At 39.5% G+C, this 12,516-nt stretch overlaps 1 protein-coding gene across 1 annotated transcript in view; it reads left to right on the top strand.

The window, feature by feature from the left end:
- Positions 1-12,516, top strand: part of LOC139738210 (nephrin-like) — a 35,525-nt gene that overhangs the window by 1,619 nt on the left and 21,390 nt on the right. The window contains exons 2-6 of the mRNA XM_071648867.1: positions 2,826-3,164; positions 3,877-4,218; positions 4,730-5,062; positions 10,085-10,393; positions 12,217-12,333. Coding sequence (XP_071504968.1) covers positions 2,826-3,164; positions 3,877-4,218; positions 4,730-5,062; positions 10,085-10,393; positions 12,217-12,333 — 1,440 coding nt within the window. The remainder of the gene's footprint in view (positions 1-2,825; positions 3,165-3,876; positions 4,219-4,729; positions 5,063-10,084; positions 10,394-12,216; positions 12,334-12,516) is intronic.

Below are 12,516 nucleotides of genomic sequence, written 5' to 3'. Positions count from 1 at the left end.
CAACAATGTAAGGAAAATATAAAGAGAATTTCACAAAATTTCATCTTTTGAAAAAAGTACACATTCCCCCGACTCGTTACCGACAAATGTTATGGGTAATATTATTCCCCCTGCCTTTAGAAAGAGGCAAGTCAAGTGCTCTTTTATTATGCGAAAAAAGTGAAAATATGTTGAATTTTCTTTATATTTTCTTTATACTGTTGTACGCATATGACTAACAAGCTGTAGTAGTCTCCTCATCGAGCGGTTCCAACACGAAAATTTTAAAAATTCATAACTTTTGCATCGATTGTCCAATTTTCCTCAAACTTTCACTGATGTGTTCTACGAATATTGCTGCATTCTCTCAATCCTTATGTTTATGAAGGTGAACTTGTCCTTTAACAGTAGTACCATCCCTACCAGTTTGTATCAATCAAGAGTAAACCCACACATGTAATAATTATGTAACAATTTGGAATAGCACTTCTTTACAAAGATTGAGAAGCTGTCCAGTGTCTTTTAGGTTTTCAATCAATTGTCATTCAATGTTCAGATGGGTCGAATGTGTAGGTCGCAAAAATTTTACCCAAAGATTGCAAAAATGGCTGCCTTTACACTACTTCATGACCCGTTTGTTTTATAACGATTACTAATTTTTCATCACCTGTCCAAGTTTATCATAAAGATTGAAAATGAGTCATCACTATTTTTTTTTTCCACTCTGTGATCGCACTGGGGCCATGGGTAGGGTACCAGTACCGTACTTTGCCCTTATATGACATGTGTTTCAGTGTGACAGTGTTTGGATCTAGGAGTGGAAATATTCAGGGCATAATTTGTGATCAGAACACTTGTGAGAAATTTGTACATAGGGGGATGCCAACATCAGACACGTGCACACACATGTGCCTGCACAACAGAAAAGTCATACTCTTCATTCCTCCAAGCTGTTTTACACATGATGCTTATTACGTCAATCAAAATAACAATACAAAATTCTCACTGCCCTGCCAGGAGATGACAAATTTATTTCACCTGTTCTTTTCTGCTACTAGCTGTTCTTTGTGTTGAAGTGATTGTGTGCACACAGTTGTCTATAGGCAAGATGTTCAGGCAAATTTTTGGGAAGCTCTCTTGTCACTTTGCAGGAAAAGGGTCGATGCCCAAATTTTCATACTGTAGTAGAATGTATGTAGGCCCCCGTACATGATTGGTCAATTACGTTGGAATGCACAGATAATACATACAGATTCTGTACGTACAACTGTAATGTATGTACTTGGAAGTACCTTCATGATCACTTGAATAGGCAATAGGCTGTACAAAAAAAAAAAAAAGAAGAAAGAAAGATAACAATTACGACAGCAGTAACAACAAGAACAACAAAAATATTCAATCTACAATGTAAACCATGGTTAGGCCAGACAAAAAAAAGAAAAAAAAAGCAGAAGAAAAAAGGGTAACCCGATTAGAATTAGAAGTATCTGACCTGGTACAGTGTAGACCAAACATTTGTACAGTGCAATGCTCAGTAACCATAATTCAGCCATTTTTTATGGCACACAGAGTATAATGGTTGGTTTTACACGTAGATTGAGCCAAGATCCTGTACATGTAGGTTATAGGCCAAGAAGCGCCCAGTCAGGTGTCTTAATATCTGCTGCCCAGGTATTAGGCGCTGACCTTGACTTTGCTCTGAATCTGACACCGCGCAAGGTGTGTATAGAGAGCTGAGGGTTCGTCATCCCCCACAGTGTCAGTGTGGTTTACCCTGTACCCTCTACCTCAGTGTGTGCTTCTTATAGTACTGCTGTGACTGTGCAGCGTGTATATGTGTGTACAAACTCTACATATGAGAGATGCGATCTCAATGTTTTGGGCTGAGAATACTGGACCACCTGACTCAACAACCATGCACTCTTGCAGTGCCAAACATCACCTGTCTTAACCCACCCCCCCCCCCCACACCAGCACACACACACACACACACACACACACACACACACTCACATATCTTATTCAATTTTATCAGTATTTAAAATTTACCAGCCTTAATTCCCACCTTACTATATTCTGTCCTTCTCCTTCTTCTTCTTCTCCTTTTCTTTGTTGAGTAGAGATCCCTTCTCTCTCTTTCCTAGCATTTAACTGTTAGTACATTATAACATAACATTTTAATGACTGTTAGAAATTTGACAATACAAAATGCTGAGATATATATATGCAAAGTTGACATACTGGCAGATCATGATAGGATGGTAATCCACTGTTCAATGTAGCATTTGGAGAGGAAGAACAAACGTATTCCTTATCATGAGACAGAGCTCACACTACTACATGTGTAAATCCAAAGACATTGAGTGTTATTCTTTACATAGAGACAGTGTTCATGCCTTTATATCAATATGCCTTCACAATACAGTGTCACTCAGCAATGCTAGAGTGTCACATTTTTGTCAGTCCAAGTATTAAAACTAAACATATGTTCACCACCAAATTTAGAAATGGTTAAAAAAAAAAGCAAACCAACAGAGTTCAATAGAATTTTAGGGAGCCCTACAAATATCATTATCTTTTCTAATCAATACCAAACCATATCAACAGATTTTTCATGTGTGTTTATTTGACCTTTAAAATGCATGTAGGCCCTACAGTACGTTTATAAAATACATTTGTATGCTAAACATCATAAATGTCAGTCCCATGTTACATACATTCACCTTGTTATTATTATTATTATTTTTTTATTGTTTGCTTGTGTGGAGCTACATTTGTATCTTGAGGCAAAGTTATCTTCGTCTTTATAATTTTTTTTTTCCCCTTTTCTCTTTATCATGGTGCAGGCTCGGGGGCAGGTTTGGCAGTCTCGACACCCGCTTCAATATCATCTCGGGTCGGAGACAGCGTGACTCTCGTTTGCACCTACTCCCCGCCATCCGGCGAATTTGAGTTTGGCGGCCTCTCGTGGCAGATGGAGGAAACCGTGCTCGCGTCCTACACGTGTCCGTCATCGTGCATAAGGACAAACATAGACACTAATAAGTATGAACTGGTGGTTGACGAAAAGTTCAGCGGAAACATGACAGTTCAAAACATTGGGATCGAGGACGACAACACGTATATGTGTGCGGCTACAACGCTCTCTGGAACAGCAAAGGCAAATGTTAAAATTGTAGTGAATGGTAAGTAATAAAGTTTGTTGTTGCTTTTTTTTCTCAGCCTCTGTGTATTATACTGAACACTACCCTGTGATATCATGCATTTATGTGCATACAAACCACATGTACATTTGTTTAAAGTGCCCCACAAAACACAAACAAAAGTGTGATAGCTTTCTGCCCATTCATGAAAATGATATTGATGTGGCAATGACCATTATATAAATCTCTCTTGTACAGACCAATGAATGTTCTTTATACAAAGTGTTCAAACTGTGCAAGTAAGGTGTCAAGAACACATACATTAAAACTGCCTTTCCTGAATTGCAAACTAGATTGATATCATAAATGCTATGAATTGTTTGTTTCTTCCTGCCCAACTTAAGTTTTGTCATATCTGTTAAAAAAAAAGGAAGACTAGAAAGATATTAAACATCAGTGAGTGTCTCTTGAACCCTAGAGCTTCCAGGGCCACTGCCCATGTCACAAGGGATATTGTGCTTGGCTCTTGTGATGTGTGCTACACTCACATTATAATGTGTGGCTGAATATTCATGCTATCAGAGTTTCCAGTTTGCAGGGGGATAAGGTGGGAGTATCTCTCGTTTAAACCTAAAATGGATGTTTAGGGTAGGAGTCTGTGGATGTATCAGCAAACAGGTGGCAAACTTGTTTCTGGAATGGGGTCCTCCATCAGTCCCACCAATATCTGATGTTTGAATCCTCCCACTCATAGTTCCCCCGACATCTGTGGTCCTGTCGGACGCCACCACTCCATCCGGCCACGAGAGCGCTACCTACATACCGGTGGTGTCTGACCAATCCTACACCATAACCTGCACCTCCCAGGGAGGGGCCAACCCACCGGCCAGTCTAGAGTGGTCAGCAGACTCCGTCCTCCAGCTGACCCAGGGCAGCCTGGAATACCAACCCACGAGCGTTAGCAAGCTCCAGTTGTCCAGCCGCGAGGTGACCTTCACCCCTACCCTGCTTAACCACGGAGCGAGGGTCATCTGCGATGCCACACACCCTGCCCTGGACACGGACTTATCAGAGTTTGTGCTGCTTGATGTACAAGGTGAGCTGGAATATATTTATTAACGTTTTGAAGACTAGATCAGAGTACACTCAAACAGGTTCTTATGGGAAGTGCATGGGTCATTATTCCAAAATCAGCTCATCCTCAACAAGTTCAGCTGAAAGAAGTACATGTACACATGTATTAGCACTTTTGGTTTTGTTTTTATACCCCTTTTAAGCCACATAATTTTATATTAGCGTGTATTGAAGTATCCACTCTTTCAGCAGCTTTCCTCCCACCATTTTGATACAAGTATGTGTATATACAATTGTATTCTTAATTGGGCTACACTCCCATTACATATTGTCCGTAAACCAAGTATTCCAATGTAGTAGTAAGAAATTCTGTGCAAAAATACTCTATAAGATAGATAGAATGACAAGAGAAATATTACACATTGCTTGATTCCATTTCTCTAGTCTTCTTTAGAGCCATTTCCACTCTTACTTTTGACCACTGAGCCGTGGAAGAATAATCAGGTGCAATGCTCTGTCTTGTTATCTTGCAGTGCCTCCTAGCCAGGTGGACATCCTGTTTGAGTCTGAGGCGGTACCAGACGGTGGAGAACTCACTCTGAGGCAGGACGTTCCCGCCTCCATCACCTGCCAGAGTCTTGGGACGAGGCCTGGCTCCGAGATCGCATGGTATCTACAGGGTGAGCAGGTACTCTTGGGGGTCAGCGGTCCGGACTTCACGGAAAACGGCGAAAATTCGCTCCTGACGGACGCCACCAGCTCCATCATCATCCAGCCCACGAGGGCCTACCATGGACAGGTCCTCCGTTGCCGGGCAACCACCTTTGGAATCAGCATCGATACCAGCGTGATGCTTTCTGTGGAAGGTAAGCTTAGCGTAGCACTTGGCATTAAACTTTACCAGTGCTTGGTGCTTTTTTTCACTGTTTGGCGTGCACACTGGAATGCCTTCTTGGCCAGTTGGCACATATGTCTGGAAAATAATTGTAAAGGATTGGAGATTTCCTATTTCCCTCTAATCCCTATTGCATTTCCATGGCCTTCATGTTATCTAGACATTGTTGATTCTTAACCTGTTGAGGACAAGTCCAGAGTATACTCAGGCAGGTGTCTAGGGGAAATGAGTGTTGTAGCAAACTCGGTCCTCAATGGGTTAATATTAGGCTTTGCAAATCACAATACAAATTTTCATTTTCAGGAATTGAATTGATGATGGCATTGTGATAAAGCATGGCAGGTCATAGGTAAGTGCCTGGGTGTGCACCTTTCTATTTACATGAGACACAGTTGTACACTAGATGAGTTGAAGAGAATGAGCAGGTTGTATTAACCCGTTGAGGACGGGCTGATTTTGCTACAACACGCATTTCCCATAGACCCCTGCCCGAGTATACTCGGGACTCGTCCTCAACGGGTTAAATGATGTTGCAGTTGCAGCCAAAACATATTTCCTGTCATTTATTGGTTAAGTCTAGGAAGGAATGTCATAAAAAGATGAAAATTTGGGGAAATAATTTCATGAGGTAACTCATTGTCTCATTTTGAAGAAAGAATTGATATGAAAGGAAGGAATGAGCACATCACCATTTATTTTCCGTATTCGTGACTTAAGGCTTAATACAGAAATGCAGGAAAGGATTGGTAGATATCCACATTTTTTTAACAACCTCCACCTCTAAACATTCACAAAATTATGACTATACTGGTAGGAAGTCTTTTTATGGCAGGAAGTGCTACATCTTGTAGAAGTGGATAAAAGAGGAACTGTGTGTTTGCAAATTCCCTCAATGTGTCTGGAGATTGGCCTCAATGATTTATTGCATTATAAATTCCCAAAATGAGTTGAGACAAACTGATGTGTTCTATAAATCTATAAATGTATGTCATCCACACACAGTTGACACAAATAGTATGCATATTTTCACAGTTACATTGTATGAAAAATAACTTGTACTCACTACTCAAAGCAGTTGTATCATGTGCATCTGTATATGTAGCAGATTATTCAACTCACAATAGACTGTGTGTCAGTGGACTGTTTCAATAATTTGGTGCATGCTTTTTTTAAATCAAGTGCCTTTTAATGAGCCCAAAGCATGCTGGAGGTCTGCCATGCCTAGCAACAAATGGTTGGTGCTACAGCTTTCTGCTTGTGAAACTTGAATGACTGTCTGATCTGTAATTTATTCAATTCTATATATGTTTTGTTTACAAAATTTGCCCTTGACAACCGCAATACTTGCATAAGGATTGCCCTACATAGCAACAAAATTGCAATGTTAGAAACTTTGTAAATTAGGGAGCAGGTGAATGAAATGCTTGTTACTTTAATAGTTGTAGGAAAAGAAACATCCATGAATTTTGATACATTACAGAAACAGTCTATTCCTCTTGTTGTCAAGAATAACATTGCTCTTTTAAAGGGACATGTATGCATGAAGGTTGAATATAAAGACTCCAACTTTCCAAATATTGGCTGGAGATCCTCCATTTTGAGGCCATTTTCTCAAAATGTCCCTCTCTCTTGCTCGAGTTTGAATTTCTCCTGCCCTCGTATGTCTCCCTCTTGAAGGAAAGGTATAGTTTTGGTTGAGATGGGGCTTCAGGGGCTACCTACTTATTTTGAGATAATGAGAAACTTCTTATGAAATATGAAAGAACATGCAGAACTTGTAGTGTAAGATGTTTATTGGACAATGCTATTTGATGAGGAATTCAAATTTCATTCATTTGATAAAAATTGGTTTTGAAATACATTGTAGCTGAGTTATCAAAAGACAAAGGGGTCCTAATGAAAGGTGGGACCCACCTTTTTATTATGACCACTTTGTTTTTAATACTTTGTGTTGGTTGGTATCACAGCCAGTTCTGAACAACTGTCAAGAAATAAATCTGGAATTTTTCTTTGGAGTTGTATACTCTTTCATATTGTAAGTGGTTTATAATCATCGCACAGAAAATTAAAATCTAAACCCCCGTCTCAACCATTCCTTTAAGACTCTGTCAGATGTAGCATTCTCCAGCTTGGCATTACTTTTGCCATTTACGCCCATGATTAGAAATAGATTAATAAAGAAAGCACCAGAGAGTTGCAATTCTAGAGCGTCCAGGCCCATTCAGCAGGCCATGGACCCCGGCTGCAAGGGACATTGCTCTTTCCACTCGTGATGTGAGCTTCATTTATGTACACAACATTGTGCCCATGTTCACACAATCATCAGAGTCTCCCCTTTGCTACAGGGTTCAGGCGGGAGAATATCCTATTCAAAAGATGCTTTGAGTTGGAGTCTCTGTGATCACATATAGTTGGAGTAAACTAGTCTAATATCAAAGTTTTGAGCACAGCCAAGATAGTACTCTGGTAACTCCTGCCTTTTGCGTACAAAGTACAATGTATTGTACATGTACTGCATGTATTTTCATACACATACACGTAATTGTTTAGCCCTATGTACAGTTTGTACGTACACTGTATCCTTTGGCTGCTAATTGGCACAGAAAACCCCATTGCTTATATCACACTGTCCATAGTCACTAGCACTGTATGGGTGAAATGACCCTTTGTGACATGGATGGATGAATGTGCTGTACATCGCAAAAAATGCACGTTTTCAACATATAATGTATTACGACACACATATCGGTAGAGTTGTATGACGTGTGAGACGTGACATATGTAATCCAGTCGCTCGTCCAAGCCAGTTACAAAACCAGGTTCAGTCCAAGGGCGCTTTAAATCCAGGATGCCCCATTTCCCATAGCCATCGAAACTACAATAGGTATATGAATATGCATGAGCAAACTGGTAGTTTTCAAATTACTCATGGATTCCATGCTGACTGTAAGTTGGGCCCCAAAGTGTTTGCTATGGTTGCATAGTAAGCCTATTCAGTCCAGTCTCATGTAACACCTACTGCGCTTCCTTCTCCAACTGACACACATGTCTGGAAACTAAATGAATTGTCAATTAATAAATTATTTAATCCCCCTAATCTGTGCTATGTCATTGTGGCCTCCCAGCTGGGACTGAATCTTTAATAGTAAGCTTGCTAAACGTTGCAGCAAGGTCAGGTTTGGATGGTTTACTGAATGGCAATAGAAGAGCTTGGCAAGTTTTAAGCTTCTAAAGTGTGTGGGAACCCAAGAGCTGAAGCACAAGTGCAAGTTCAGCAACAATTGGGCGATGAGGGATGTTTCTTTGCAATACATGTATGTTTTAAAGTGAATCAATGTGAAAAGTTAAAAAGACAGTAAAGAAAAGATTATAATGTATGCCATTGTTTTTAATGCTGCACTGATATATCAAAGTACATTTAATCATGTATGGAGTATTCTTTTTTATTTTTACTTTTTGTATGTAAATCATGTCAGTTACTAACTGGGAATGAATGCTTTGCTGGGGAATATGTAGCCCCTGGATTCTTATTGTGGAAATTCCCATTATGTTTCTACAAGGCACCCACATTTAGTGCAAGTTGTGTGTTAACATGTCATTGTCCATTTATCCTTGCCTAAAGGGCTCCTTTTATGGAGTCATAAAAGCAATTTAGAACGATACTAAAAATGGGAAGAGGGAGGAACAATCGCTTTACGGGATGATTTACTTTTGTGAGTTTCATGAATTACTGCATAAAGATGATACCTAATTAGGGGACTGATGATTCTCTTTAAAGACATGTTTAATAGGGTGGGGATACATGGGGGGCATGATTCATTCGATGCTTACTGGGGCACATTCAAAAACCTCAAATAGCACCAGTCAGCAAGCACATAGAGTGTGCATTGAAGCGTACGCTCATTAGTTATATTCACTGGCTGTGTGTGTACTCACCCAGAGATATTGACCACTGGGAATCTTAGATATACAAGGGAACTTTGTATCTGAACTGGGCCCACCTTTCCACTTCATGGTGCATGGATCACCATGCTCAGGTTTCTATTAAACTAGTGTAACAGCAGACATGAAATAAATCCTTTTATACTTTTTTTGTTTTTGTTTGGGGGGGAGGGGACCAGCATTTCCATAAAGTTCCCTTTGTGTAATGGAGTTATCAAAACTTTGAATCTGGAGGCTGTAGGCATTGTTGCAATGAAGATGCGGTAAAGACCAGATTTCAAGGCATCTAAGGTTAACCCTTGTAAAGCTTACAATTCGCAAAGACAGCAAGTTATTTGCACAATGATACAAAGAGCATGCATATACAGGTTAATTTGCTTAATTATATTGTTATCATTAGCTGTTGACAATAGATAAAGCTTTCTGTGGATTTTTTTTTTAAGGTTAGTCATTGAAAAAAGTTTCGTTTGATTACTAATTTCTGATTACTAATGTGTCATCTCAGAATGACTGACAACTTTGTGATTTTTATCTTGCCTTCATTTCACATGTATCAGTGCTAATATTGTGCATATTTCATTAACCAGTGTAAGATATGCTTAAACAATAACCACACCAATTATCAATTATGTACATTCAGCTTCTAAAAGGGACTTGTAGAAAGTGATATCTGAGAGATGTTTGAGAAAAGCATGATTTATCTGACATTGATAGCAACAACCTTGGCTGCAAGCATTAGATGTCCTCAAAATTATTTGTAATTTTGCATCTTCTTTTCTTTTTCGTCCATTTATGTCTCTTTCCTCTTTCTACTTCTTACTCTTCTCCCTCTTATATTCTTATATATTTTTCTTTTTATTCTCCTCCTACTTCTTTTTCTTCCTTCTGCTTTATCTTATTTTTATTTTTTTTTACCCACCGACAGTCAACCAGAAATGTTGCTGTTTTGGCTGTTTACAACTGTAGTATACTTGATTGTTATTGTCACAGAGAGTATTGTCTGTCATGGTATATAATAGAATGATGTTCTCCCGTTGTCATGGTGACACAGGTCCTCCGGACCCACCGGTGATACAGGGTGCATCTCGAGACCTGGTGGAGGATCAGCAGACCACCGTCACCTGCCAAGCGGACAATGGACACCCAGCGCCGTCCTTCCAGTGGTTCGTCGGCGACCGGAACCTGACCATGGATGCCGTGCTGCAGATGTCGACCGACGTCAACGACCGCTTCGACGCCAAGAGCCTGCTGAGCTACATCCCGCAGCGGGAGGATAACGGCTTGGCCCTCCAGTGCAGCGTCAGCCACCCGGCACTGCCCCAGCCGATGAGAGTCTTGAGTGACTCCCTGGTTGTCAATTGTGAGTCTTTGTATTCTATTTGTACCCTCTCTCTTTGATGCTTAAAAACAGAAAGTAACAATCTGTCTCCTCTGGATTACTGAAAGCAAAAAATTACAATGGAATTAATGGAAAGTGATGAAAATCTCTTAAAGGGATCATATGGTTTTGGTTGAAAACCTAACATCAGGTTTCTAACATTTCTTGGTGAGATAATGAGATACCTCTTATGAAATATGAAAGAGCATGTAAGTCCTAGAGGGATTCAATGTTTATTTGATGAAAATCGGTTTTGAAATAGCTGAGATATCCAAAACAGAGCAATTTTAATAAAAGGTGGGACCCACCTTTTGTTAGGATCACTTTGTTTTTTACTCTTTTTTTTTATGTCTTAGCCATTCCAAAACTGATTTTCATCTAATAAACTTTGAATCCCTCCTAAAATGGTGTGCTTTGTATTATTTTATAAATAGTTTCTTGGTATTTTGCAAAAAAAAATAGAAACCAAATCCTCGTTTCCACCAATACTATGCCATCCCTTTAACTATATTTCAAAGCTACAAGGTGTATAGTAGTTCCTGCTTTTGAAAATTCACTCGATCTTTGAACCATATATTGCCAGGTTTAATAGGCATGATGATACGGAGACATTTGAAGGAAGTGGCATGGAATCAAGGGGTGTATTTCCACACCCAACTTCATGGTTTCATGAGATTAATTTGGACAGGAAGGTATACTTAGCCTGGAGATCTGAGTGCTTACAAACATGGTGGATGTGTAGATGAAAACCAGGAGTGGCTTCCTATAAAAGATGTCTACTTTGTAGGTCAAAGCATTGATGGATTAGTCACCTCATCTCACTCGATTCATTATCCCTCTTCCTTCGGAAGAGATTTACCTAAATCCTTCCTTTTGCAAAACATCTCTCGTACTTTGCTTGCGCAGGCTTCAAACCTTTCAAGAATCTATTTGACTGTAATGACGAGATCATGAATCATTATGCAAATACTCCAAATATACATAGTGTAGAACCAGCAATGTTCATGTATAGATTAATTTCACAAATTTGGCAAGATAGCCAAGATTCACAAAATTAAGATGCAAACTAAAGGTCTGGTCCGCACTTTTTGCATTGAATGCTAAAGACCATTTGTGAAAATTTGATACCGCGAAAAAGGCTGTCGGCTCCAATTCACGAAAATGTCATTTGTGAACGTATTCGTACTTTGCTTTTTAATTTAACAGTTGCTTAACAGTATTCTCAAGAACTAGTGTAAGAGAATATACTGTTATGTTCGAATCAGCTCTTTAATCATTTATTTTCATCTTTAATTTCGATCTGTCATCAAAACTTAATATATGATGAGGGATTGTGCTCTTTGAAAGCATCACTTGTTTCATTGAAAGACCAATAAGAAATTATAAGGAAATAATTCAAAAGGTTGATCTTACAACATGTACACTATATGCCATCTGACAGAGTTTAAGAAACTTATTTTTACTACAAAGCTGATCATGTCTTTTTACCCTACTGTATTGCTCATACCAGAATTTGGATGATCCCATTTCGGTCAGGACTTTGCTTGAACTTTGTAACCACAATATCAACCCATCCCCTCCTCCCCTCTTTATACACATAAACACTATTATTCTGCCCCATCATTCACCCTCCATGTGATGAAAATTCAATCTGATGAACAGTACTGTTGAATGTATCTGTTGGTTCACCAGTCCAGGGCTGTTCAGCTTCCCATGTATGAACACTGTCTGATAAAGATATAATTCAAGGAACACATAGAACATATAAAGCAAATTAACCAACACAACCCTCCCCTTTTCCCCAGACTGCCCAAGATCTGTGGAAGTGATCGTCTGCCCAACAGTGGTGGCCGGTGAGTCTGAACTGATGATCTGTAAGTCTGGGGTCAGCAACCCAGCTGCAAACCTGGTTTGGACCATGGGTGAGTCTGGCTAACTGGCCTTGTGTGAGATGTGGGTCATTTGACTCTACAAGAAATCTACACATGATTAGCTACCTCTCAGAGATATGTGTAGAGTCAGAGGTGATATCTGTCTGTCCACTCAAAACTTCCAAATTTCTCGCAAATTTCATAAGTTGATATTGTTTACATGTAAATGTCGAA

Source organism: Diadema antillarum, unplaced genomic scaffold (genome assembly GCF_040938485.1).
Source record: "Diadema antillarum isolate AM-2024a unplaced genomic scaffold, OU_Dant_1.0 seq00000730_RagTag, whole genome shotgun sequence".
Classification (NCBI taxonomy): Eukaryota; Metazoa; Echinodermata; class Echinoidea; order Diadematoida; family Diadematidae; genus Diadema; species Diadema antillarum.
The sequence above is the reverse complement of the archived record's forward strand: the minus strand, read 5'-3'. Positions and strand labels throughout refer to the sequence as shown.